At 57.0% G+C, this 27631-nt stretch overlaps 10 protein-coding genes across 10 annotated transcripts; 6 read left to right on the forward strand and 4 right to left on the reverse strand.

Annotated features, from left to right (window-relative positions):
* Positions 1-256: 256 nt before the first annotated feature.
* ATEG_10109 (AN1-type zinc finger protein) lies at positions 257-2204 on the forward strand (the record flags this gene model as incomplete). Its single annotated transcript, XM_001209411.1, has 2 exons — positions 257-1123; positions 1275-2204. The coding sequence occupies 2 exons, from the start codon at positions 257-259 to the stop codon at positions 2202-2204; spliced, it is 1797 nt and encodes a 598-aa protein (XP_001209411.1).
* A 303-nt stretch (positions 2205-2507) lies between these two features.
* Positions 2508-4077, reverse strand: ATEG_10110 (tRNA-ribosyltransferase family protein; the record flags this gene model as incomplete). Its single annotated transcript, XM_001209412.1, has 8 exons — positions 2508-2697; positions 2747-2934; positions 2987-3064; positions 3113-3170; positions 3217-3537; positions 3585-3668; positions 3717-3967; positions 4012-4077. 8 exons carry the CDS (start codon positions 4075-4077, stop codon positions 2508-2510), a joined length of 1236 nt encoding a protein of 411 aa, XP_001209412.1.
* A 534-nt stretch (positions 4078-4611) lies between these two features.
* Positions 4612-6722, forward strand: ATEG_10111 (putative MFS transporter; the record flags this gene model as incomplete). Its single annotated transcript, XM_001209413.1, has 8 exons — positions 4612-4671; positions 4717-4825; positions 4873-4948; positions 5013-5094; positions 5144-5650; positions 5707-5961; positions 6017-6261; positions 6572-6722. 8 exons carry the CDS (start codon positions 4612-4614, stop codon positions 6720-6722), a joined length of 1485 nt encoding a protein of 494 aa, XP_001209413.1.
* Positions 6723-7152: 430 nt separating this feature from the next.
* Positions 7153-7724, reverse strand: ATEG_10112 (uncharacterized protein; the record flags this gene model as incomplete). Its single annotated transcript, XM_001209414.1, has 3 exons — positions 7153-7367; positions 7561-7620; positions 7673-7724. 3 exons carry the CDS (start codon positions 7722-7724, stop codon positions 7153-7155), a joined length of 327 nt encoding a protein of 108 aa, XP_001209414.1.
* Positions 7725-10131: 2407 nt separating this feature from the next.
* Positions 10132-11457, reverse strand: ATEG_10113 (uncharacterized protein; the record flags this gene model as incomplete). The annotated part of the gene is made up of 2 exons (XM_001209415.1): positions 10132-10291; positions 10388-11457. The coding sequence occupies 2 exons, from the start codon at positions 11455-11457 to the stop codon at positions 10132-10134; spliced, it is 1230 nt and encodes a 409-aa protein (XP_001209415.1).
* Positions 11458-12636: 1179 nt separating this feature from the next.
* On the reverse strand, positions 12637-13889 carry ATEG_10114 (uncharacterized protein; the record flags this gene model as incomplete). Its single annotated transcript, XM_001209416.1, has 3 exons — positions 12637-12835; positions 12905-13412; positions 13475-13889. 3 exons carry the CDS (start codon positions 13887-13889, stop codon positions 12637-12639), a joined length of 1122 nt encoding a protein of 373 aa, XP_001209416.1.
* Positions 13890-15900: 2011 nt separating this feature from the next.
* Positions 15901-18518, forward strand: lap1 (putative aminopeptidase; the record flags this gene model as incomplete). The annotated part of the gene is made up of 4 exons (XM_001209417.1): positions 15901-16080; positions 16129-16875; positions 16927-17132; positions 17333-18518. The coding sequence occupies 4 exons, from the start codon at positions 15901-15903 to the stop codon at positions 18516-18518; spliced, it is 2319 nt and encodes a 772-aa protein (XP_001209417.1).
* A 755-nt stretch (positions 18519-19273) lies between these two features.
* Positions 19274-20302, forward strand: ATEG_10116 (uncharacterized protein; the record flags this gene model as incomplete). Its single annotated transcript, XM_001209418.1, has 1 exon — positions 19274-20302. The coding sequence occupies one exon, from the start codon at positions 19274-19276 to the stop codon at positions 20300-20302; it is 1029 nt and encodes a 342-aa protein (XP_001209418.1).
* Positions 20303-21483: 1181 nt separating this feature from the next.
* On the forward strand, positions 21484-22444 carry ATEG_10117 (DUF1774 domain-containing protein; the record flags this gene model as incomplete). The annotated part of the gene is made up of 3 exons (XM_001209419.1): positions 21484-21493; positions 21542-22195; positions 22242-22444. The coding sequence occupies 3 exons, from the start codon at positions 21484-21486 to the stop codon at positions 22442-22444; spliced, it is 867 nt and encodes a 288-aa protein (XP_001209419.1).
* Positions 22445-23512: 1068 nt separating this feature from the next.
* Positions 23513-26605, forward strand: chsB (chitin synthase class II; the record flags this gene model as incomplete). Its single annotated transcript, XM_001209420.1, has 3 exons — positions 23513-25444; positions 25489-25655; positions 25702-26605. The coding sequence occupies 3 exons, from the start codon at positions 23513-23515 to the stop codon at positions 26603-26605; spliced, it is 3003 nt and encodes a 1000-aa protein (XP_001209420.1).
* Between the last annotated feature and the right edge of the window lie 1026 nt (positions 26606-27631).

Consider the following 27631-nt stretch of genomic DNA (forward strand, 5'->3'; position numbering starts at 1 on the left):
GTGTAGATCATGTTCCGCCACAGAAGGCAGAGAATATCCAGAGCTATGTACTATAGTATATACTTCATTCAGCCCACTGATAAGGATTGATAAGCAGCGCCACGCTGACTCAGCCTCCGCATCTGCCAGCGTCTTCTAGCGTGATCGAATCGCAGCCTAATCCTCTCCTCATAACCATCACGGAGGCCCGTCCTCCCTTTCTGTCATTACCTTTTCCTCACATAGACCCCCTTCATACTCCCGAGACGACGTCAAAATGCCCTCCAACGAATCCTTCACGCAAATGCCCATGGCCGACAAAGACCTCGAGTCGATCGGCCGCCACTGCCAATTCGAATACTGCCACCAGCTCGACTTCCTCCCCTTCCGCTGCGAATCCTGCCGCGGCACCTTCTGCCTCGACCACCGCACCGAGACCGCGCACCGCTGCCCGCGCGCCGGCGAATGGGCCCGCCGCCGCTCGCCCAACGCCTCCTCCACCTCCTCCTCCTCCGCCACACAAAAACCCACCATCTACAACTCCGACCAGTGCGCACACCTGCACTGCAAAACGCTCATCAACACCCTCACCGATCCGGGCGTGCGCTGCCCGGACTGTCGCGCGCAGTACTGTCTCAAACACCGTCTGCCGGAGGAGCACGACTGCGCCAAGGTTGCCGCGGCGCGGCGCGCGGGGACAGGCGCAGGCGCCACCCCCAACGAGACGATCCGGTCGATGTTTGCGCGCGTGCGCACCTGGGGCAAGGACAAGAGCCAGGGGATATCTGCCGCCGCTACCGCGGCCGCTGCGGCAAAGCCCAAGGCGAAGACGAAAAGCGGGAGCGTGGTGCAGCTGAACGCGATGAAGAAGGCGGCCAAGGGCGACGCGGGCGTGCCGGCGGACCAGCGGCTGTATGTGCATGTCGTCGGGACGGCGGAGACGACTGGCAGCGCGAAGGAGCCGCCGGCGGGGGATTTCTGGTTCGATGCGCGATGGAAGGTTGGGCGGGTGCTGGATGATGCGGCGCGGCGGCTGCGGGTGGAGAATGTGAATAATCGGGCGGGCGAGGAGGAGCGCTTGCGCGTGTTCCATGTGGAGAGTGGGGAGTTTCTGGAGTTTTCGGAGACGGTGGGCGGGGGGAAGGTAAAGCAGGGGCATACGTTGGTTTTGTTGCGGGGGGCCGGGGTTGTTCTGGGGAAGTAATTCATAGATACCTAAGGTGCCTACTGAAGCTGTGGGTGCAGGCATAGCGGGTGTTACGGGTTCATTTTATGGTTCATTCTTCATTATCCAGTCGTATGGGAATGCGTATATAAATGTAGGATGTCTACACGCTCATGTTCATTTTGATCGTCTTGTGCGGCTGGTAGTTGAGCACCTCGAATTCCTCCGCCTTCCACCCGTCGATCACGCCGCTGCCGCGGTCGTCGCGCTTGATGCGCAGCTCTGGGAATTCTGTTGGCACGCGATCAAGCTGCTCCTGCAGGGGCTCGATGTGGTCGCAGTAGATATGGGTGTCGCCCATGGTGTGGATGAAAGAGCCAGGGTTGAGGTCGGCGGCGTGGGCGAGCATGTGCGTGAGGAGGGCGTAGGAGGCGATGTTGAAGGGGAGGCCGAGGGCGGTATCGACAGACCGTTGGTACATCAGACACGAAAGCGACCCCTTCTTGTCGGGGCCGTCGGGGAACGAGACGTAGAACTGGGCGAACATGTGGCAAGGGGGCAGGGCCATCTTGGACAGGTCGGCAGGGTTCCAAGCGGAGAGGACGATGCGGCGGTCGAAGGGGGCCTCCTTCAGCTTGCGCACGACGTCGGCCAGCTGGTCGACGCCCTGACCCGTGTAGTCGGTGTTGGCGTCGACGTACTCAGCGCCAAAGTGGCGCCACTGGAACCCGTAGACGGGGCCCAGGTCGCCAACTTCGCGGTGCGACAGGCCCATCTTGTCGAGGAACTCGCGGCTGCCGTTGCCGTCCCAGATCTTGACGCCCTGGTCCGACAGCGGCTGCGAGGACGTGCAGCCCGAGATGAACCAGAGAAGCTCGGCGATGACGCCGCGGAGGAAGACGCGCTTGGTGGTGAGGAGGGGGAGGATGGGGACGACGGTGCCGTCTTCACTGCGCTTGGAGAGGGAGAAGCGGAGTTGCGGGGGAGCAAAGATGGCTTTTGTTCCGGTGCCGGTGCGATCAGCGCGGTATTCGCCTTCGGCCATGATGGTGCGGATTAGGTTGATGTATTGGTATTCTTCATGGGGATTTGTGTCGTTGGTGGTGGTGCCATTGTTGGAAGTGGCGCCGTTGACGCCGTTGGCAGGAGGATCATGTGCGACCGCCATTGTTTAGGAATAGGAGGGGGGTAGGAAGTGAACGGGGTATCTGAGATGGTGCAAGAGAAAGTCGAAGTGTTTTCTGTTTCGGGACGCGCGACGCGGCACGTGGTCACGTGGTAATATTGCCCAATCGGTACTCGGACTATGAATGTGTCCTGCAGATCGTGAACACAACGGCTCTGTCTATTTATCTCATATCTACTACAAGTCCTCCATCAAGTCCACTCCCACTCCCCGCAACGCCCCAACCACCCATGGCGGGTACTCCGATTTGCTGCCATATAGTTTCCCAAAAAACCGGTGCAGGAACGCGGGGAACCGGTCCTCCAAGATTGCCTCACGCGCGGCGCCCATGAGAGCAAGTAAATAGTGCACATTGTGGATCGTGAGCCTGATAATTAGCATGGATACTATAGCTGTAAGGTAGACAGCGAACTCACAGATGAGCGCCCACGGTCTCCTTCGCCGCGAGATGATGCAAATACGCGCGGGTGATCCCGAGGCCACCCTGCTCTTTAGGGCGACAGATCGTGCATGTGCAGCCCTCTTCTACAGGACCAAAGTCCTGTGCGAATGAATGGTGACGCAGATTGAGCGTACCAGTCGAAACCACGGCATTTCCGAAACGCTGTACGAGTTAGAATGGCCTATGTACCCAATCAAGCTTCGGAGTAACCTACGGCTGTGCGTGTGGGCCACACGCAGTCGAACATGTCGGCGCCCAAGGCCACTCCGACAATGAGATCCTCGGGATAGCCCTGAAATGTCAGTGTCACAGAAAGTATGCACATGCGGGGACGACTTACCACTCCCATCACATATCTGGGCTTCTCTTCGGGAAGGAGCCCGGTGCAGGTATCGACCCTAAGCATGGTTAGAGGCGTCGGAGCAAGAATTCAATCAAACATACACCTCACAGAACGACTCCTTCGCTTCACCCCCCGAAAGCCCTCCAATGGCGATTCCCGGTGTGTCACGCGCTACCATCTCCTCGCAGCACCGCTTGCGCAGCTCCAGATCCAGACCACCCTGGATAATACAGAATAGGTTCTGGCGTTCGGGATATTTGTGAGCGTCGATGCACCGGTCCAGCCAGCGCACGGACCGCTCCATGGCTTCGCGGATACGTTCGTGATCGGGGGACGTGGTCGCGATCACATCGTCGAGCTGCATGATGATATCGGAGCCGATGGAGTTTTGTAGGGCGATCGAGTGTTCCGGAGTGAGCAGCCTGGTTGCGGTCAGCGCATGAAAAGATAGCCTAGCAGTGCTGCTCACATAGGCGATCCATCGTGCGGACTGAGGAAGCGGACTCCCTCCTCGGTGACATTGGCGAGCTTCAGCAACGAGACCATCTGGAACCTGGTGATGTGAGTGGAAGTCTGTCATAGTACTAGGCCTGGTACGAACCCCCCGCTATCTGTCAGGATATTTCGATCCCATCCCTGCAGCTTATGCGCACCGCCCACCTCGTCCAGCACGGCTTGACCAGGCTTCAATCCCAGATGGTATGTATTATTGAGACAGAGCATGCAGCCAGTCTGTTTGAGTTGGTCGTAGGTCAGACCCTTGAGCGAGGCCTGAGTCGCGACGGGCATGAAGATCGGGAGGGGGACGTCGCCATGGGGGAGGTGCAAGGTGCTCGCGCGAGCTTTTGTCGTCTAACCGAGTTAGCCAGTCATTGCTAGACTGGGAGTGTGCATACCGAGCACTTTGCGTGCAGATCCAGCTTCAACGCCGAGGGCATTGGTTTGCGCGGGGCAGTCGACATGGCGAATTGGGTGGATTTGGGAGGCCCTAAGCGGAGGAGGGGGGGAATAGAGGGTCTCCTAGAAGTGCTAGAGCTGGTGATTTCCTGGACGAGCGAAAGACATCTCCCAGGCATTGACTGATGAGGGACAACTGTTGATGCAGCAGCACAATTGAGTCCAGATCATTATCGATAAATCTGTTTTTGACTGGTTTGCCGCGTTTGCTGTGTTTGCAGTGTCCCCTTGCTTACATCATCTCTCCATTTCCCCAGAATGCGGAGATCAAAAGATCCTCGTGTTTACTTTACTTTACTTTACTCAGTACTCTTTCTCATGGCTTGTTCTGTTTCTCTATCTTTCTGCAGTAACTGACCGGCTGATCAATGTCTCTCATTGTTTGCAGAATCCCCCACGATGCGGACGATGTCCGGTAGTAAGCAACTAGCCCTAGTTAGCCCCTACTTCCTTACATCGGGGTAACGTGGGGGACGCCAGTCCGTATAAGAATAATGGGGGCGCACATCGCTTGACATTTCTGCGACCATCCTATCACCATGAACGTGCCGGAGAAAACCTCCCATGCTGACGTGGAACTGGCCGAGCCAGTGACAGATGTAAGTCTCCGCCTGATGTCAACGACCACTACTAACGGATTGTAGGACGTCTACAGCACGCAAGAGAGGGCTCTCGTGCTGAAGCAGGATCTGCGCATCATCCCTCTCTGCGCCAGCATCTATCTCCTGTGCTACCTGGACCGCTCCAACATTGGTACTCGAGCCTGCGACTATATAGCATACCGTATACTAATCCCACAGGAAATGCCAAAATCCTCAATGAAAACACAGGCGATGATCTCCTCACGGAGACCAGCATGTCCTCCTACCAGTACACGTACGTCCACTGCCCCACACGTCCTATACAGAGTACACCTCCTTCACTTAGCTAACCCCGATAGAATCGCCCTGATGGTCTTCCTTATCGCCTACGCCCTTTTCGAAGTCCCGTCCAACTACTTTCTCAAGAAACTCAGACCCAGCGTACCCTCCCTTCCCCCATCCTCCCTGCAACACTCACTCATGTATGCAGCGCTGGATCGCCTTCCTTATGCTCTCCTGGGGCGCCGCAACCATGGGCCTCGGCGGCGCCCACTCCTACGCCCAAGTCACTGGCATCCGCTTCCTCCTCGGCGCCATGGAAGCCGGCCTCTTCCCAGGCCTGGTCTACTACCTCACCTTCTGGTACCGCCACTCGGAGCGGTCCATGCGCGTCGCGCTGATCCTCGCCTCCGCCACGCTCGCCGGCGCCTTCGGCGGCGCCATCGCCTACGGCGTCGGGCACATGAACGGCGCCCACGGCCTGTCCGCCTGGCGCTGGCTGTTCATCATCGAGGGCGCGCCGTCGTGCGCCGCCGCCTTCCTCGTGTGGTTCTTCCTCCCGGATTACCCGGAGACGGCAAAGTGGCTGACCCCCGACGAGAAGGCGCTGGCGGCGCGCCGGCTGGCAGCCGAGGGGTCCAAGGGCGCGGCCAGCGCCATGACCTGGGCGGACGCGCGCGCTGTGCTGACCGATTGGCGCTTGTATGCGCATTACGCTGTAGCTCCCCTCTCCCGGCCCTTGGGAGCGCTGTTGCTGATATGTGGGTTTTGTAGGTATATTTTGGGATCTCGACCCCGTTCTCGAGCCTCTCGCTCTTCACCCCGGCTATCACCAGCGGCCTGGGGTACGCGAACCTGCGCGCGCAGCTGATGACCGTGCCGCCGTGGGCGGCCGCGTACGTGGTAACCACGGCCGCGGCGTGGTCCGCCGACCACTTCAACAGTCGCGGACTGCACTCGGCAGCGTTCGCGCTGATCGGCGCGATGGGTTTTCTCGCGTCGGCGGTGCTTCCGCCGGACGCATACCTCGTAAGCCCCTTCCCCAGCCCCCCACAGCTTCCGCAGTATACTAAAGATATGATAGCACCGCTACGGCTGCCTCATCGTGGCAACCAGCGGCGCCTTCGCCTGCATCCCGCCGCTGCTCGGCTGGCTGTCGGCGAACCTGACGTCGACGGCGGGCACGGGGCTGGCGATCGCGCTGAACGTGTCGTTTGGGGCGCCGGGGCAGATTGTCGGGGTGTGGATTTACAAGAGCGAGGAGAAGGCGCGCGGGTATCCGACGGGGCATTGGACGAATGCGGCGTTGTTGCTGTTTGTTTGTGTCGGGTGTGTGGTGCTGCGGTTGTATTATGGGTGGAGGAATCGGGGGGTGACTGGGAAGAGGTTTGCCTATTAACGCTGTCTGGAGCATAAGCTTGGTTAGTCTAGATGTTGGATAAATAGGAGTGTCTAGGTAATGAGGGGGCCGGTGCCAGGTGGGAGCAATGCGTTAGACATGAAGGTGGAGAAGCGCTCGCTGGGTCAGCAATCTGCAGAGATCGTAACAGCTGGGTATTAGATTGACATCACGATAATAATCCCAAAGGGGTATAGGTATAGGTATAGGTATAGGTATGACAAGAACTTACCCTGGAAGTAAGGTATGGACTACCACCTCTGTATACTCCGTACTCTCTGCAGAAGTCTGGTACGCACGTGAGACGGCCCGGAATAAGGTTAAGCTCACACCCGACCCAAACTTCTTCCGTCCCCGTGCTTACACACAGACACCGTACCGTACACCGTAAGCCCAGCAGGCAAGTAGACAAGTAGACCGAAGAGATGTCATTCTCACTCATGAATATTATCTGTCGTCAAGATAGTCGCAGCCGTCAAACCCGAACCAGCGAAGAACAGCACAAGAAGTAAAAAACAAAGTAAAAAGAAAAGACGGACCACGAAGAAGAAGAAGAAGAAGAAGAAGCAGAAGCAACGAAATAAGATACACCAGAAGCCAGAACCCAAGTGCACACGCATACCCGGCACAATCAGACGCAGCCGCAGCCCCGGCCAGCACAGTCACATCGCATCACAAACAATGAAGAATCGAGAATCGACAGTCGAATGTTGTACACGTCTGCGGTCCGGCAGAAATCGGCAAGAGCGTCGTGTCGTTCGCAAGGGTTGGGAGGGAGGGGGAGCAGAACAAAAGGAAAGACACACAGCAGCACAGTACGGCTAGCGGCGCAGATTTCGCGCGTACATGTTGTTCGTCGGGGGCGCGCCGGGCCCTGTGTAAAAGGTCGGCGTCATGCTCGGGTTCTGGAGCCACTTGAGGGCGGCCTCGGCGGCGGCCTCTTTGGCGTTGTTGGTGTATTCGCCGTCGAACCAGTACGGGGAGCTGACGTTGGCGACCTTGAGCTCGACAAAGCTGGACCACGCCGTTCGGCCGCCTGGGACGTTAGCAGGTTATCCTTTGGAGAGAAAAGAGAAGAAGAAAATGAAGGTGAAGGGAGTAAAAGTCGGTGAGCTGACTCCACTTGTCGGACCGTGGGCAGGTTCAACCAGCGTGGAGGACAGTCCGGACGAGGCCGCCGCCGGGGGGGCAGGATGAAGCGAAGACGAAAGAAAGAAACACGGACATACCTCGTCGGTCGGAGATGATGTGAAAAACAGGGGCAGGCAGCCCGATCTTCTGGCAATGGGCTGCGTCTCTTAGCATATGAAACCCTGATATTGCCTGGGAAGTGGGGCATACCTTGGAGTTCTCGTTGCCAGTAGTCGCTTAGCGAGGAGCTGGGCGCGGACATGACGGCGGAATGCGCGAGCGGCGTCTGACAGGAGTGAGGCGACGGATCGAAGGATTCGATTTGTCCAGGGTTCGGACACGGATAGCGTGGCGAGGTGAGAGTAGTAGTAGGCGTAGTAGTAGTAGTCCGAAGATCGGGTAAGGAGGGGTGTTCAGACAGTCGTGGGTACTAGAGACGGACGACACAAGGACGACAGCAATTGACAAGAAAGAAAATGAATTGAATTGTGCCTTGGGTCTTTGACGCTTTAATGTTCAAGTCTGTGTTCAGGTCGGTTTTATCGAATATTAATTTCGCGTCAAACGGTCTCGATATGGGAAGCGGGGAGGCCATCATATAAACGGTGGGCCATCCTTCGACAGCCCCAGAGCGTCACTGTGCAGAAGAGAGCTTTTTGGCGTGACAAACACGGCACCTCGCCCATCGAACCTAACAACGCGGACTTATGCATGTCGCGGTGGACATGGCACAGCGTCAGCCAATTTCCCCCTCCCTTATCCCTCCACTCAAGGCACGCCAGTGGCATGGAGCATCTGCGGATCATCTTGAGGCTGCAAGCTGGAACGGCCCGGCGCACGCCGACTGAGACTGTACCCTTGAAGAAACGCCAAACGTCCAGGGAAGAAGGCCGCTAGTCTCCACAGAACCAGATCTGACGGTTCCGCGAGGCGGCGACACAGTGCGCATTTACCCCCCAGCGCAACACGACACAAGCAAGCATTGACCAATTGCTGATGCGGTTTGTAGTACAGGCGTTGGCGACAACGCACCACCGTCTTCTCGTCGTCGACCGCGAGGCCAGCCGCGAGGCCAGTCCTGACGGTTCACGATCCCCCATCGGGTACAAACCACGCCAGCCAGGTTTGCCTCATGAACGCTCTTCACATCAGTGGGTTCTGGAAAATCACCCGGGACCAGGATCAGACTTGGTTGGTGGAGGGCAAGCAGTCGTGGTGGTCTCGTTGCCCAAAAGCGGAGAGGGGGGTTCCATCCGCGCAGAAGCAACGAATTGAAGTCAGAAGCAATGGCCTGGGGCCACTCATGGAGCCAGCAACGGCGGGCCCTCTCGGTCACAGTGCGGTATGCCAGCTCATCAATGATAAAATCCTCACTGCGACGGTGGTGGAGGGGGGGACAAGCAGTTCTCCCTCATAGTTCTGCCGCCTGCGAGCATCTCAGCCCTAGAACCGAAAGGGCGATAAGACCGGGCCGCTGTGCAGGTCGATTCGGTGGCCTATCGTTTTTCCCTTTCTTTTCCCGCACCGCAAAAGGAATAATAATAACAATAACAACCGGAATCAAACTGCCAGCGAAGAGAGACACAGATTGGGTCGAATCCATCCAGAACAACACCCGATCCCCAAATTCCGGGGGAGGGGCCGTCATGATTCGCTGCTTTCCTCTGGCACCGTGTTGGGCATACATACGTGCATCGCGTTGTCGTCGGCTCGTCAACGCAGAGATCCGTCCCCTCTTCGACCGATGACAAGACCGAAGAGAACGGGCCCAAGGACGCATGCTCCAGATGATGCGAAACCCAATCGTCCGACTGACCCCAGCCGGAACCGCCTCATCGTCGCAGCACCTGCATAAGAGGCGCCAGGCGCGACGACCACGCGACAGGCCGAGAGCTATCGAGAGCTATCGCCAGCTAGCTCAGGAGTTTGCCAGCTTGTCTGATGCGTGGAGATGGGGCAAACAACCCCATCCGACGCGTCGCCGACAGTCCCCAGGCCTTGTAAGCGCCGTCGGGATGGCCTCGATCGCCCCGCTGGACAAGCTTAATTGCAGTCTGACCAGTCCGGGCGCCAGACGCGCAGGAACGGCGGGAGGCGGTAGTTAGGCGTCTATGAGAGCGATTCAGATCTCCATGCCTCTCTACCTTGGATGCGGTGTGTCCTCCAGCTGAAGGAAAAAGAAACAACAGCAGGCCGTCAGCTCGCCTGCGATGCGATGCGACGAAAGGAGATGGGAGCGGGGAAGAAAACGAGTCAGGCAGCACCAGGGGGAGTGAACCATGGTTCAGCGCGACTAGGGTGACGGCGGTTGTTATAGAACAACAGCCTCGACACGCAACTAAGCCCTTAGGGTCGTGATATCTGCAGCGCCCACAGTGACACGCATGAACCATCGGTAATAAAAATATAAAATATGACGATCATGGTTAAAAATAATAATTCCGCTATCCAGAGCTAGGTAGGCCAACATGCGCCTCCACCGCCGTCCCATCACGCGAACCCCTGCCGCAAAATAACACACAGGGATGTGAATCCAGAAAAGAATGCCCAAAAGCCCGTCCCTCGTCGTCAGTCGTAAATCTCGTCAACGTCACAACCCCAATGCGATGCACGCAAGACGGATCAGATCCGCCTGCACGCCCATCACACGCATCTCACGCGAGGCCCGCTCAGGCCGACCCGCGCCGAAGGAACACCTCATCGATGAGGCGTCGCGGACCCATCAGCTCGATACTCCTCGCCAGCGAGAACGAGGCCGGCTTGTGCGCGTGCCATTTCTGACGGATGCAGTCGTCGACCAACACCACCAAGCCCGTGGCGACGATCACACTACATCATCGCGTTAGCACACACACATCCAGCGCATGACAACACATCGGCCGTCGCAAGCCGCACAACAGACAACGGAACAGAAAAAGGACTTACTCGGCGACATCAGGCATCTTCTGATACACGGACGGATCGTTGATCCACAGCGATGACGGCGGCACCCACCCGCCCTTCTTCTCCTCGTCGGCGGCCTCGAGCGGCGTGAGGATTTCGGGCATCATGTGCGCGACCTGTTTGTTGGTGCGAGTGTTGATGAGATGATACGAGACGGTGCGCAGATCGCCCTCCTTCCGACACTGCCGTCGCCACTGGTACTTGGTCGCCCAGTACTCATATTCATAGCGCTGCCCGCGGCGCTTGAGCTCGACGTGCGCATAGTTTGAGAACTCCATGCGGATGCTATCGCCCAGGGTGACAGACGGCGGGCCGCCATCGCGGGGCACCCTGCCGCCGTCGCCGCCGCCGCCGCCGCCGTCCTCGTCGACGCCCGCGTCGTCCGTCCCCGATCGATACCCGGAGTCGTGGCGCTTGTGCTCGAGAGCAGTGCCCGGGGCCGGCCCGTTGCCGGGCCGCAGGCTGGCGAGGACGCTGGACCACGACCGGCGCAGGACAGGGTGCTTCTCGGCAGCGGTGGGCAGGGAGCGGCGTTCGGAGTGGCACACCTCACGGCCGGAGTCGCGGCAGTACCGGCGGAAGGAGAACTTCCGGGAGAACAGGTCGTGCATGCGCAGGTGGAAGAGGGTGACGTCCTGCTGGTGGCCGGCGCGCTGGGTGACGGAGGTGTCGACGCGCAGGTTCATGTTGCCGTCGAGGGTGGCATCGTCGTGGCGGATGAGGAGGCGACGGGAGGAGGGGAAGAGCTTGCCAAAGGTGGATGGGGTGGAGGGGAGGACATCGGTGGGGTAGACATCGATGCGACGGTCGTCGACTTCATAGAGGGGTGGTGGCTCGTCGGCGAGGTCGTCGGTGGAGGGGATGGTGGAGGCGTAGGTCGAGACCGAATCTGTCGGCGTGATATCGCGGAGATCGGGGGTGTAGTCGTCTCGTCGCTTGGATGTCGGGCGATCGCTGTAGACGGTGGGGATGGTGCTTTTGGAGCGGTCGGAGGCGTCGCTGTGGGTGGAAGAGGAACTCCCGACGGAGCGGGTGTTTTGACTGTAGGACATGATGGTGGAGATATGGTACAAGGGATATGGTAGTTGGCGAAGAGGGAGGGAGAAGAGAGGGTAAGGATAAGAGGAATGGCGGTTGATATGCGAGAGAGGAGGTGAAAAAGCAAGCAAGGAGGGGAAAACCACCACGTTAACGCAAGGCGGGGGCTGGCGAGCTCAGAATAGAACAATAGAAATAGACCGGGGATCGTCTGAGTGTACCTAGTAGTCTGTGGAGTGGAAGAAAGGGATAGAGTCAGCAGATGTCAGATAGATACAGATACTACAGTTACCTACCAGGTAGGTATCAGGTAGGTATGTATATACGTAGGAAGAGGGCAAACCGGTAAACAAATCCAGCGGAATGGGCAGCTGACGACGAACAGACAATGAGTGACAATGAATGAGCCGATCTTCCCAGTATACCACCGTGGCGCAGACTTCTGGAATGCCATAAGCCCACGGCCACGTTGGTCGGCATTCCTTCGAGTCAATGAACAGCCTGGCGGGCGATATTCTCCGATCCTGGCTGATCACACCACTTGCAACACAATACCCGTTTATACGGAGGAAGTATACAGTGTACAGGTAGGTAGGTGTATACAGTAGAAGAGTTTCGATCAGTTCCATGGGACCGACGGGATCGATCGGAGCGGACCGAGACCCATCGTCGTCATCTCGAGGCACTCGAGAGTAGTTCTTCAACATCACCACGAACAACAAGGCATGAGTTTTCAGCGTCTCCACTGCTATGGAGCCGGTGGGGTGGTCGAGCCCTTCCTTGCGTTTTGACCGCCAAGTGGCTTCACCGGTAGTCGGTCGATACTTGTACAAATTTACGTAGAGGTCTGTCCCGGCAATAAGGTAGATACTCCCTTGCCTGGTCTCAATGATCGACCACATACAGAATAGTTCGTGAGTACAAGTGGTAAGATCTGATATGTCTCACCGTTGGACCGCCCATCTTCCGATACACTACAGCAATAGCGTGTAATAGTATCGGCCGCTCGGGACATATCTCAGACAGTACAACTCAATATCACAGAGACCAGCAGCTGCAGAACCAAATACGTCTCCAGGCCTACGCCTACTACACGCTGCGTGTCTCGCTCAATCCCAACCTCTTCGTCTAAATCTAGCTCTATATACGCACCGGACCGGACGGCGTCTCTTCCGGCATATGCATCTTATACTTTACACCTGCGCCCACAGCGGCCGCGGAAGCTCCTCCCCGGGCTGGATCATCGCCTCTGCCCGGCACGTCGCCGTCGACCCAGCGACCGCCTTGGGCGCATAAAACCCAACGTATGCCTCGCGACGCGCCGGCTCGCCCACCGTCACCGACCACGTATGCAGTCCGTAGTATGTCGCGAGCGAATGAACCAGCCAGCGCCTAAACCGTCAGCATGCGCCACCACCGTAAGAGCAGATCACACATAAGCATCACAAGAAAGTCACTTACCCAAACCCAGCCCCACGGTCCGCCTCCAAACTCTCAAACACCTTCTTCTCGCCCCCGTGCTCCCCGTGCGCCGCCATCTCCTCCCGCATCGTCCGCATCTGCCGCTGATGCCGCGGCGAGTCATGCGTCTGCCCGTTTCGCCCGACAAACACCACCTCGTCCTCTGAGGACTCGTCGCTATCCGCCGGCGCATCCGCCAGCCCCTCCCGTCGCAGGAGACCCTGCCGCTCATTCCACCGTCGGATGAACCCCCGAATATCCTCCTCGATATCCTGGAGCATGCCGCGCGCAGCCCGCGCGTGCTTGAGCTTCATGCGGAGGTCTTTCGGAACACGGTGTTTCACAGCCGGCGTGGCAGGGCCGTTCGTCGCACGGTCGAGATGCGCAAAGTGCACGTCCCAGAGCGGAGCGAGGTAGTAGGGCATGGGGTCGTGGCGGGTGTGGGTAGGCTGGATGGACCAGTCTTTCGGAGAGGGTGGTTCGGCCCAGGGGTTGTTCAGGAGACGGTCTGCCGGATTAGCATTCATCTAACGCCGTTTCACCCCGTAGGATGTTAGGGAGAGAGGTTACCATTCTCCCAGCGCTGTCGTCGCCGACTCCCGTCCTTGCCTTTGAGGAGGGCCTCGCGGCGCTTGAGGCTATCGCGACGGAGCGGTTCGCGTCGGCGGAACGCGACCGAGGGCGCTTTTGGTGTTTGCGCGGGGGTTGCAGATGAGGTGCCGAGGAACTTGACGCGTGGGTGCGCAGTGGTTTCCGGGCTGGGGACGGGGTCGTCCAGGGGGATGGACAGGGACACCGTGGCGCCGCGGAGACCGCCCCGCGAGGGACTGGGCGTGTCCTCGCCGGTTGTTGCCGGCTCGGAGATGGTCAGGTTCTCCAACGAGGCGGCGGCTTGCTCGCTCCAGGCGGAGATGGCGCGAGTTTGCTGGGGAGATAGGTGGCCCTGTGGGCTATTGTGAGGGCGCAACCCGGGATGGATAGCCATGGTAGATGATTAGAGAGAACTGGAGGGCAATAAGGGATGGATAGTCTATATATATTTGGAGGGCGAATTGAGTGAAGGCGTGAGATGTCTCTATAGAGTGAGCGAGTCGAGCGAGCGGGGAGAAAGCGAGAGATAAGGATTGCCTCTTCGCGTCTAGTCCAGGGCAGGAACCCATCCTGACTGGCCGTTGACTCACAACGGGGCACGGGAGACAAACAGGGCATGTGATTGGTCCGACTATCACGTTAGCCCTAACCCTCGATTCCCGATCCAGAGGATGATTCATCGAATGATGTCATCTCGTATTCTCCCAGAAACAGCAACAGACACGACTTTGTAGATGCAAACACGTCAGGTTCTACTATGCTCACACCCTGTCGATCCATCTTGTACATGGCTGTTCAAGACAATCAAACATGGTCTCTTCCTAGACAACCCCCGCTTCCACCTGGCTCAGCAACTGGTGACGTCTTAGCCGATGATCTTCTTGGGTCGAGAGAGCAGAATCTTTGCGTATGCTGCAGCAACCGCAGCGGCATATTTCTACGGATCTTGTTCCTATGAGAGTCAGCATAGTTACATGGCCCCCAGATAAGAGCTGTTCACAATCGCGCCCTTCCATCTCAAAGTACAGCACGTTGTGTTCCTGGCCCATGTTGTCGCGTTTCTCGGCCGACCTCATGAATCCGTTGCTGTGTGGAGAGAGTCAAGATGCTCGTCGGATCTCTCGCAACAGCTCATACTGATCAAGGTCTTCGAACAGTCTACCATGGACCACTCCCAGGTGTTTATATTTGGGCTGATGCGCCTCCATCTGTGGAATATATTCCTGTATTGTAGATGAGCTGCTGACTACAACATCACCCAGTCAGATATTGTTCTTCTCAGATGGCACCCGGCTCCGATACCCACCGAAAAGCGAAACCTCAAGGCTAGGAAGCTGCGTTTCATAAGGGTTGCGACAATTGAAGAAGGATTCGAACCCTAGGTCCCCAGTAGCAAGCATGCAGCAACAGTGTTATGCTTTGCCATACATCCCAGGGCGTAATCATTTTGCAAAACCTATCACAGGCCCATACTGACAAGACCCTCGAAAATAGGCGCCAAAACGACCCTGTCGGCCTGTACACGCGAATCATTGGCGCTGATAGAGTAGCGATATTTGAATCAAGACTAGCACAGTGTCCCTTAATTTACATCAACATCGAGACCTAGATCTCGGCGGTCTGTAGCTGTTCGATCCCCAGCAACAAGGCTGGGGCAGTATGCCTTGGATCAGCAGTGCCACTACTAGTTAGTACCTACTCCGAATAGGCAGTCCGTAGATACTATCCAGTAATGGACTAGGGTACAGCCCCGGGCACGTGCGCGTGGAGGATGATCGTAATTAAACGGACCGGTTAGTTAATTAAATCTCCTGGCGACAATCCGGTTGCAGTGGGGAGTATGGGGGATCGACCGAGAGTGCGGGTGAGGAGCAGTATGGAGTACAATGGAAATGTGCAGATAAGTAGTAGATGCTTAGTATCTCTTCTGTTTTTTCAGGAAGACGTTCGGCGGTGAGGATCGAATCTATCCCTAGGTTTAGTACAAAGGAGCTGTCAGGCAGAGTCCAGAGAAATGGCCCTAAGATGATCGATCCACTTGGGCGCTAACAGTGTCCTGCCTCAATCCACCAGCTCAAAGACCAAAAATAGGTTGAGTCATGATCGATAAAGAATAGTTAACTAACTAACCTGAACGCGGCAAGAAACAATACGGTGAGACAGGCGATAGTGATTATCCTGGTTGTTAGTTAAGGTACTTAAGGGCGAGTGTAGCCTGAAGGGACGCTGATTAACTCTGACGTCGGTCGCATTTCCCCTTCTTCCCCTCTTCTGCTTACCTACCATCCTTCTCCTCTCCCTTGCAACTCTCTCTCTTTCATCCATCCTCGCACATATTCATACCATCATATTTATTCATTCCATCTCCAATGATTGTTACTCCCGTTTCCGTCTAATTCCCAACTATGAAGCTGGAAACTCTGACGCTCGGCGCGACCGTGTCGTCCGCCTTTGCGGCCGTCATCCCCCAACAGCCGTTGCTGAACAACCCCTACATCCACCACGACGCCGATAAATATCTCATTGAACTCGCTCCCTATCAGACACGCTGGGTGACCGAAGAAGAAAAATGGGCATTGAAGCTGGTATGTCCCCCAAACTATTTCCATTGGCATGCACTCACCCATCCATAGGATGGCGTCAACTTCATCGATGTTACCGCAGAACGTAACACTGGTTTCTATCCCACCTTAGACACCATCAGCCATGTCTCCTATCCAACACAGATGGCACATGCGAAGGAGGTCTCCACGTTGAACGACGGTCTCTCCAAGTCCAACATGGAAGCCAACCTGGAAAAGTTCACCTCCTTCCACACCCGATACTACAAGTCCCAGTCCGGCATCGAGTCCGCCACTTGGTTGTATAACCAAGTTTTCGATGTGGTCAAGCAGTCTGGCGCCAAAAAGTACGGTGCGACGGTGGAAAGGTTTGATCACCCGTGGGGTCAATTCAGCATTATCGCCCGCATCCCCGGCAAGTCCAGCAAGACGGTCGTCCTGGGTGCGCACCAGGACAGCATCAATCTCTTCCTGCCGTCTATTCTGGCGGCCCCCGGTGCCGATGACGACGGCAGCGGCACCGTTACCATCCTCGAAGCCCTGCGGGGTCTGCTGCAGTCAGACTCCGTTGTGCGCGGCGAGGCGCCCAACACTATCGAGTTCCACTGGTATTCCGCTGAGGAAGGTGGCATGCTAGGCTCCCAAGCCATCTTCTCGCAGTACAAGAAGGACTATCGCGATATCAAGGCCATGTTGCAGCAGGACATGACGGGTTATACTCAGGGCGCGCTCGATGCGGGTCGCGACGAGGCAATCGGCATCATGGTGGACTACGTCGACCAGTCCTTGACCGATTTCCTCAAGGAGGTGGTAACTTCTGTAAGTCCTGTCATCCTATAAGTCCTATTTGGGGTGTATCTAACGAAACAGTACTGCGACATCGGCTTTATCGAAACGAAATGTGGCTACGCGTGTTCGGATCACACATCCGCCAGCAAGTACGGATATCCGGCGGCCATGGCGACTGAATCCGAGATGGAAAACTCCAACAAGCGCATCCACACGACCGACGACAAGGCCAAGTATTTGAACTTTGACCACATGCTACAGCATGCGAAACTGACCCTGGGCTTTGCGTATGAGTTGGCGTTTGCTCCGTTTTAATTCGCGATGGCGTTGATGGGATCTCGGTGGTACATAAATATACCCATAATTATCGTTAGTAAATTGTTATGACTCTGCTATTATTTGGTTATGAGTGATCGCGGTCCTTCGTCGTAGATGTCCTTGTATACAAGACGTAGGGCAGATCATCCAGCGACGCTAACCCGAAAAGGAACCCACCCGTCTGCAAAATCGTCATCCTCCAACGTCCCCTCCATCTTCCTCAATTCCACCCCATCACGCTCAATTGCACTCAGATCGACTGCTGGACAGTTGGTCCCGTCACTATGGAGTTGCCCTACGCTCAAGAACTCCAGCTGGCCTGTCTCACCGTCCAGCGCGCCTCCCTCCTCACCAAGAAAGTCCTGGACGCCGTGGACAAAGGCGCCCTCGACAAGAGCGACTCCAGCCCGGTCACCATCGCCGACTTCGCCGCGCAGGCGCTCATCATCGCCGCCATTCACCACGTCTACCCGGATGATGACATCGTCGGCGAGGAAGACTCCAATGCCCTGCGCAAGGATCCGCAATTGCTCGACCGCACCTGGGCGCTCGTCGCGTCCATGCACACCTCCCCCGACGACAGCCCGCTCTACACCCCCGCCTCGAAAGAAGAGATGCTCGACCTGATCGACCTCGGCGCCAAAGGCACCTGCAGCCCGCACAACCGCGCCTGGGTCCTCGACCCCGTGGACGGCACGGCGACCTTCATTCGCGGCCAGCAATACGCCGTGTGTCTGGCCCTCGTGGAACAGGGCCAGCAACGCCTCGGCGTCCTGGGCTGCCCGAATCTCAGCCTCGACATCCTCGCCGCCACGCCCGGCGGCTACATCCAGGAAGACGCGGTCGATCGCACCGGCTACGGGACGCAGGTGTTTGCCGTGGCCGGCCACGGCGCCTACACGCGCACCATGACCGCCTCCCCGACGGATCTAGAGCCGGCGCAGCGCATCCCGCCCCGGACTCCGGTCACACACCCGCGCGATATCTCGTTTGTCGACTGTACGTCCACGACGTCCTCGGACGTTGACTTGCATGCGCGGCTGGCGGCCCGGCTCGGCGCGCCGTGGCCGCCGGCGACGGATCTGTGGTCGGCCCAGCTGCGCTATGTGGCGCTTGCGGTGGGCGGGTGCAACGTGCTGCTGAAGATCCCGCGCAAGCGCGAGTATCGGTCGAATATCTGGGATCATGCGGGGGGTATGCTGATTGCGCAGGAGACGGGATGTCGCGTGACGGACTTGGCGGGCAATGAGGTCGATTGTGGGAGTGGGAGACGGTTAACGGGGTGTTATGGGATGGTTGTGGCGCCGGAAGGGATCCATGGGTGTTTGGTTGAGGGGGTGAAGGAGTTCGTGTAGTATATGGCTTGCGGGGGTTGTTTGATGTTATATATAGAGAGACTGGTGTCTGGAGTTTATGTCCATGGTTGGTGATACGAAAAGTGTGTCTGATGCGAGGGGGAGATAGAACTAAAGGTTATAGGAGTAAATAGCCATTTAATGTTCACTACTTTTACTATGCACATATGATTTGAACCTGGCTGAGGCTCACTGGTTTCGTACAGTTTGACCATAGGGGCTATTCATTTTCCTATTGTGCTTTCCCTGGTTGTTCTCTAGTACACATGTGCCGAGTACCGCAGTTCAGGCCATTCGCATTCGATATGCTTGAGGTAAAATGTATCTGTGCGGCTCTTACTGGCAACTGGTAAACTGGTAACAGGGCAAACACAAGGAGCCCGACTACCTTGTTAGGGCGTGGGAATCCTAGAAGGGATCACCTCAATAAGTCAGTATTCGTTCTCGGAATGAGAGAGTAGGACAAACAGGAATATGCTTGTCCTTGCAAGATATTCATTCCGGGTCACTGACTTTAGCGCGGGTATAAAACAAAGAGACCATTTTGAGAAGTACAGAACAATCGGACCCATCCAGAGGAATGCTTTAGGTCAGCAACATTACACAGTTGTTCTTCTGATGCAAGTCGTCGAGACAAGCCTGACCTGCCGACGTGTACATGCTGACATCACATGACAAGCCTCTCTCTCAGAACATATGCTCATGGCAACGTCCTGTCTCGACCAGATCCTCTTCGACAGCACCCATATCACAATATGACCAGTACGTCGTCTGAAATCGAGATAGCCGCCCAACACCTTGCCAAGGCGAAACGAATCGTCATCCTAACAGGCGCGGGCATCTCCACCGCCGCCGGAATCCCCGACTTCCGCTCCCCCACCAGTGGTCTCTACGCGAAACTGGCACCCCTCAAGCTGCCCTTTCCCGAGGCGATTTTCCATATCAGCTATTTCACCCATACTCCGGAGCCATTCTACGCCATCGCAAAGGCTCGCCATCCCCGCTGCCTCAAACCGACCAAATCCCACGCGTTCCTCGGTCTGCTCGCGCGGAAAGGCCTGCTCCATTTCCTGTTTACCCAGAACACCGACGGTCTCGAAGAAAATGCCTTCGTACCCGCAGACAAGGTGCTTGCGGTGCATGGGAACTGGAAGACGCAGCGTTGTCACAAATGCAACACGCCGTACCCGGACGAGCTGATGAAGAAGGCCATCGCCAAGAGAGAAGTACCGTACTGTCTTGAGGCGAGGTGCAAGGGAGCGGTGAAGCCGGATGTGGTCTTCTTCGGCCAGTCGCTTCCCGCTGCATTTGATGAAAAAGAGAAATTAATAGCCGAGGCGGATCTGGTGATTGTTATGGGCACAAGCTTGAAGGTTGCCCCGTGCTCGCGGCTACCGCGGTTGGCGAGGGAGGGAGTTCCACGGATCCTCATCAACATGGAGAGTGCGGGGGACTTTGGTACACGACCGGAGGATGTTCAAATTCTTGGATCGTGTGATGATGGGGTGAAAAAGTTGGCCGATATGCTAGGCTGGTCGGATGAACTGGACAGCCTCTGCGCTGCGGCTGCGGCTGCGAAAGAAGAGCCGACCGATGACGAGGAAGAGATCAGCCTAGACGAGTGTATTAGTCGATTGGTCCAGAAGAACCAAGGAAAGCAGGTGTCTGACGGACATAAGCGCATGCTAGAGTCACACTTGCAGTCAAAATTTGCCCATCTGCTTCGGTCGAGTCTGCCCAGAACGCCTATTGACAGCCCAGGGAACATAAACTCGCTGGTGTGAATCTCTGAGACCCTGTCCGATAGAAACAACGTACACCCTATCATGGGATTATCCAGTCTATCTTTTCATAAAATCCTTGCTGCACGATTGTATATAATTCTTTCAGTTTCCAGCCGGAGATTTATACTGGTCAGTGATTCCCTCATTGGGCAATTCGTCACGAGTGGCACGTCTTCGACTTGTAGGAGTACTGGAAGCACTCATCCATATCACAATGCACTTGACAGTCTGCAGCATTGTTCATATCGGTGATGACGTCTAGGGAAGCATCATCCTAGTCCGCTCCGACCTGGTCGAGATGTGAACGGACGAAGCGTTAAAGACATCTTTGAGTAGAAGTATGGAATCGACATTCTGAGACGCTCGTCAGCGATACATCCAAGGCAGCTAGCTCCATGAATCAATACGTAGCTCACCTCTCGTCTCCAATTGTGTTCAGACTGGGAAGCCTCTCCAACATCATCTGAAGCCATACGGTGATATAGGCAATAAGGGACAGCACCACGGTCGTTTGTCGATATACATGGTGGAAAAGTGATCAAATGTCCAAGGAGTCGAGCCCTGCAGCATCGGCCATGACCAGAGAAGCGGAACACCTGCCTTACCCATAACGCAGTCACCTCCCGAGAGATTTCCAGGTGTAGGCGAGGTTGGCCATGCTCGTCAGAGTAAACGGATCCCCAGGACCTTTTCGCTAGCCTTCATCACGAATACTCCGTATTGACATGTACTTGTACCTCTTCTGCCTTCAATTTCAGGCAGTCTAGGCGGGGAGCTGCTATCTTCGGCGCCATACTCTATCTGGTAAGGGAGGCCCCGCTTGCCGCGGCGTCTTATTTATAGTTGGCCGGTTGACTAGAGACAGCTTATATTAGATAAGGTCGAGTGGTGGTCCGTGGTCCATGGACCGAACGGCGATGCGGCCAACGTGATGTCATGACCTCAGCCGGCAGACAAAGTACTCTGCCTGCCCGGATCCAGGTCTCGTCTCGCATCACTGCAAGCCAGGAAAATCGCAGAAACCTAAACGCCGGACGGAAAAGGCGGACGACCAGTCACAATTGCCAGCCCGAGTCATCCGATCAGACAATGCGGGGAACGCCCGCCATCCTTATATATCACCGGCCTCCGTCTGACGTGACTCCCCTGTTTGTACTTCCTTCCACCCATCCACCTCCAGCATGTCGTCTTGTAGGTCATCCTCCCCTCCTAGAAGAAGACCTCCCTTCTGACCGACAGACAACCCCTTTTCCCGGCGTGAGTCTCACGGCCGCCTGTCCCTCAGCTCCTACCGCGTGCTCGTCCCGCTGTCGTGGTTGCTTGTCGTCATCGTCGGCATCTACTACACCGTCCACGCTCCGCATGATGTCAAGCACGGCCACGCCATCTTCAAACAGGCGAATCGGCACACCACGCCGTTCTCGCAGAGCACGGTCGTCGCGGAAATTTTCTGGATTCTCCTGCTCCTCTCCCAGCTGAGCTATGTCTACCATCTCTTCCACAGAGACGCGGCCGTCGTCACCGCCACCGCCAACATCGGCGCCCACTTCGTCCTGAACAACCTGCTCATCTTCGCCTGGATCCTCCTCTGGACCAGGAACCACTACTGGGGCGCGGAGGTCATCCTCATCGCCAACTACTTGAACTTGAACACCGCGTACTGGCGTCATCGCACCCTCCCAGCTCTGGTCCATCTGCCCGCCATCGCCGGGCCGTTCGCCTGGACGTTGATGGCCTTGTTCTGGAATGGTGCAGTGGCCGTCGATAGTAACTCGTTCGCTGCCCGGATTGCCGCGAACGTCTTTATCTGGGTGATCTTTACCGTGGGGTTGGGTCATATGATGTCTACCCAGGATGACCTGTTGGGATATAGTTTGAGCTTGTTGACGCTAGGTATGTTCCCTCTGCACAGATATATATAGACTTCTAACGAAAATAGGCCTGGCGCTCAAGCAGTTTGCCATCAAGACCATTGCCCTGCAGTGGATCTTTGCTTTCGTCATCTTCGCCGTCTTCTTCGTGGAGTCGCTCTACATCTCCACTACCAAGTATGCGGGTCGCGACATCTTCTTCCGCAAGCACGCGGTGGTCTCGGAGGACCGCGAGCGCGAGCCTCTGCTGAATGAGCCGGCGACGGTGTAGAGTATTACCAGTCTGTTCGGGAGTGCGGAGATAATGGTGAGAATATACGGAGTAGGGCACGAGGGGAGGAAGATCGTGGGGATGCAGCTTCGGAGGATATGATGTGGGTGTCGTTCATTGATTGACTGTTGTTGCCTGCGATTGTTTGACAACCGTGAATACCACTGCATGTTGGCTGCGATCATTACAAATAGTGCCTATACCAACTGCTCAACTACGGAGTACTAAACGGATTAATTAAATTAATATGCATGTTTGAGCTCCGCAAGGTCAGAATAAAATGGATGTTTTGGTGGTTGCCCCGGTGACGATCGGGCTTCTCCACGTTGACGATCCGCCATCACGAACTAGAGTATCCCGCTCCATTCTTGTTTACCATCTCTCTTCCACGGACCCAAGACTCTTCTTCAGTTAACTCGCATTCCGTCATTGATCCACTGGCGCATTCCACACTGTCTTCAACGGTTGTTCATATCGAAATCCAGCATCCAACAACTGAGACCTCACGGGAGCTCGCAGAGACAACACTTGTCTCAGCCGGTCTCACCGTCGTGCACTAGGAGATGTATCCGCCAGCTCCAAACTACGAGGAGGAACCACCGGCCTACCTCTCGTACGGCGAGTCCTATCTCGATCATGACTCCCCTCCGCGTGCCGGTCCAACGATGCGTTTGCTGCCTACGAGCTCCGATGTCGAGCGGAATGATGCGGCCGATGTGACCTCCATGTACCGGGAGGGCATTGAGAATCCATTTGACGATGATGCCTTGTAAGTCTCTATCTCTTTCCCTGTCATGCTGTCGCAGCATTCCGATGTGGTCATTGGAATGTGGGCGTCCATGGGCGTCCATCCCTTGTTCTCGAGGCCAATCAAGGGTTCGGCCGGGGACTTGGTTAAAAACAAAAGCTTTTGTTGCACGTAAACATTCCACTTTGCTTTCTTCTCGTCCCTGGTTCTTCTCACGGTCAACTTCCAACTTCGTCATTCGCCATCTACAAACATTGGTGGCCATGGACGACCTTCCACCGCCGTTGAGGCTGGTCTCCCCGAGAAGACCTCGCGCTAACATGAGCCCGCCTCCCTATAGGAGCGACCACAGAGACCTTTCAGACCGGTTCTATCAGCCCCCAGATGAATCGCCTTCGCGGCCTGTATCGCGGCTGCAAAACATCCCCAGCATCCCGCCCCCAGCCGCAGCGACGAATGCCCCAGCTTATAGCTCGCGTCCGAGCTCGCCGACTCGGCCGTGGTCGCCCTCGCGCACGGCAGATTGGACCAGACCCCCAGCGCCGCCGTCGGTGGTCAGCTCGCACTACGAGCGTGCCGATCTCAACGGCAGTCCGCGTCCGGGCACCCCCAGCTCGCGCTATGGAGGCAGTCCGCGCAGACCGCTACCACCCGCACCGCTATTTGCAGGCACGACGGGCCAGGACACCAGCATCGATATCGGCGATGGCAACAATGACGATGACGATGTGTTTGGTGGCGGCGGACGCACGATCCGCAGCAAACATGGCCCGCAGGCCAGCGTGCGGTCTTTTATGAGCGACTCTACCATTATCACCGACGAGAAGGACGCCATGGCAAAGATCGACCTGGACGAAGAAGAAGACGAGAGCAGCAACATGGTCGATCCGAACTTGCACTACGGTCCTGCACCGGAAAAGCAGAGTCGTCGTGGTGTGCGCGAGGCGCAGATGTCTAAAAAAGAGGTGCAGCTGATCAACGGCGAGCTGATTCTGGAGTGTAAGATCCCTACTATCCTGCACAGTTTCCTTCCGCGCCGCGACGACCGCGAGTTTACGCATATGCGCTACACGGCGGTGACGTGCGACCCGGACGACTTCACCTCGCGCGGGTACAAGCTGCGGCAGCAGATCGGCAGCACTATGCGCGAGACGGAGCTCTTCATCTGTGTGACCATGTACAACGAAGACGAGATCGGCTTCACACGGACCATGCACGGTATTATGCGGAACATCAGCCATTTCTGCTCGCGGTCCAAGTCCCGCACCTGGGGCAAGGACGGGTGGAAGAAGATTGTCGTGTGTATTATTGCCGACGGTCGTAAGAAGGTGCATCCGCGCACACTCAACGCGCTGGCCGCCCTGGGCGTCTACCAGGAGGGCATCGCCAAGAACATCGTCAACCAGAAGCAGGTCAATGCGCATGTGTACGAATACACAACGCAAGTGTCGCTTGATTCGGATCTGAAGTTCAAGGGTGCCGAGAAGGGTATCATGCCGTGCCAGGTTATTTTCTGTCTGAAGGAGCATAACCAGAAGAAGCTCAACTCGCACCGTTGGTTCTTCAACGCGTTTGGTCGTGCCCTGCAGCCTAATATCTGCATCTTGCTGGATGTCGGTACCAAGCCGGAGCCTACCGCTCTGTACCATCTCTGGAAGGCGTTCGACCAGGACTCGAACGTGGCTGGTGCTGCCGGTGAGATCAAGGCCGGCAAAGGCAAGGGCATGCTGGGCTTGCTGAACCCGCTGGTGGCTAGCCAGAACTTTGAGTACAAGATGTCCAATATCCTGGACAAGCCGCTGGAATCAGTGTTTGGCTACATCACCGTGTTGCCGGGTGCGCTGAGTGCGTATCGCTTTTTTGCGCTGCAGAACGACGCCGACGGAAACGGGCCGCTGAATCAGTACTTCAAGGGAGAGACCCTCCACGGTCAGGATGCGGACGTGTTCACGGCAAACATGTATCTGGCCGAGGACCGCATTCTGTGCTGGGAGCTGGTTGCGAAGCGGGATGAAAGATGGGTGCTGCGGTTCGTCAAGAGCGCCGTCGGCGAGACGGACGTGCCGGATTCGGTGCCCGAGTTCATCTCGCAGCGTCGTCGTTGGCTGAACGGTGCCTTCTTTGCGGCCGTGTACTCGCTCGTCAATGGAAAGCAGCTGTGGAAGACGGACCACTCGATTGCTCGGAAGATCCTCCTGCAGATCGAGTCCGTGTATCAGTTTATGCAGTTGCTGTTTACGTATTTTGGATTGGTACGTGCTTTGCAAGGATTTGCAGGATGACGCTGACTTGATAGGCAAACTTCTACCTGGCGTTCTACTTCATCGCGGGTTCTCTGACGGATCCGAAGATCGATCCGTTCGGGGGCAACGCAGGAAAATACATTTTCATCATTTTGCGGTACTCGTGTATTTTGGTCATGTGCTTGCAGTTCATTCTGTCGATGGGCAATCGCCCACAGGGGTATGTGCTGTTCCTTCATCTGTCTTGCTCCAGCTAACAGTGGCAGTGCCAAAAAACTGTACCTCTCTGGTATCATCGTGTACAGCATTATCATGACCTACACGGCTTTCTGCGCGATCTACCTCGTGGTTCTCGAGCTGATGTCAAAGGCGGGAATGGACGTGGGAGACGTCGCGGTCAGCGACGGACTGTTCGTCAACATCGTGGTGTCTCTGCTCTCGACCGTCGGCCTGTACTTCTTCGTCAGCTTCTTGTACCTCGACCCCTGGCACATGTTCACGTCGTCTGCGCAGTACTTCGCGCTGATGCCCAGCTACATCTGCACGCTGCAGATCTACGCGTTCTGTAACACGCACGACGTGACGTGGGGAACCAAGGGCGACAACGTGATCAACACCGACCTGGGCGCCGCGCGCATCATCAACGGATCCATCGTCGAAGTCGAGATGCCCTCGGAGCAGCTGGACATCGACAGCGGCTACGACGCGGCCCTGCGCAACCTGCGGGACCGGCTGGAGGTGCCCGAGCCGCCTGTCCCCGAGAGCCAACTGCAGGAGGACTACTACCGCGCCGTGCGCACGTACATGGTCTCCATCTGGATGGTGGCCAACGTGGTGCTGGCGATGGCGGTGTCGGAGGTGTACGGGGTGGATTCCGGGGGTACTAACATCTACCTGGCCATCATCCTGTGGTCAGTGGCGGTCCTGGCGCTGGTCCGGGTGATCGGGTCGACGACGTATGCGGTGCTGCTGGTGGTGCAGAAGCTGGTGGAGGGCAAGACCAAGTTTGAAGCCGGGAACATTGCGCACGCTCAAGCCGCCAGCTCTGTGGGCAGCTCCAGCGGGTATGCCAGTGGATTCGGGGGTGGAGGGAACATGCGCGACAAGTTCACCGAGGCGAAGTGGGCGATGCAGCGACAGATGGGGAAGGCGATGTTCTGGCGGCGTTGATCTGATGTATATGTACGATGTGATGTTCATAATGCTTCCTGTTAGATACTCAATGATCCTCTCACGATAATCACAACTTTGCCCGTCCATGCAACACCGCCTCAATAACCTCCGCCGCCGCCAGCGTCTCCTCATCACAGAAATGCTTCCCGGCCAGCTGCAACCCGATGGGCGCCCCCTCATACCGCTCCGGCCGATACTTCCTCCACTCCCGCGCATCCACCTCGCTCCGCGGCACATACCCCGTGTCAACCACATCCACCGCCGCATCCACCACCAGCCCGCTCGGAAACGCCACCGCCGGCTGGTCCAGGATATTCCAGATCGCCGTATAATTCCAGTAGTGGCTCTCGCCCAGCACCGCCGCCGCCCCCACATACGCCGGCCCCAGAATGAAGTCCACCCCGCGCGCCCGCATCAGCGCCTGGTACTCGTCGCGGTACGCGTCGCGCGCCGCATTCAGCTCCCAGTTCTCGGCCACCGTCAGCGGCGCTGGCCGCGCGTAGCTGAACGCCCACTCCGTCAGCGGGAGCGCAGGCTCGCCCGACGCCGCGAGCAGAGCCCGCTGCGACGCTGCCGCGTCGGGGAAGTACAGCGCCGATACAATGTCCCACCCGTGCGGGTGGTTGTGCGGCGTCCAGTCCACCACGCGGATGCCGGCTGCGCGGAGGCGGGATGCGGCGTGGTGCAGCGCGCGCGTGACGGGGGGGTGTGGCTTCATTACCCTACATGCATTATTATTAGCTGCACTCTCAGATACTATCCGAGGGGGGAGCCTACCCATCATCCCACAGAATCCCCACCGTAATCTCCCCCGGCGCAACGGTAACCCTCCTCCACGGCACAGTGCACCACCCCCGTCTCGACCTCCCACGGCCGCTGATTCGAGCACCCCCTCCTGGAACAGCGCGAGATCGCGCACACTCCCCGCGGCGAGCGGCCCCACGACGCCGAGGATGCTCTCGTGGCCGGGCTCGGGCACTTTTCTGCCCGCGACAGGGTGTTGCGGCGCGCCTTCGGGCGGAA

This window comes from Aspergillus terreus, genomic scaffold (genome assembly GCF_000149615.1).
Source record: "Aspergillus terreus NIH2624 scaffold_16 genomic scaffold, whole genome shotgun sequence".
NCBI lineage: Eukaryota > Fungi > Ascomycota > Eurotiomycetes > Eurotiales > Aspergillaceae > Aspergillus > Aspergillus terreus.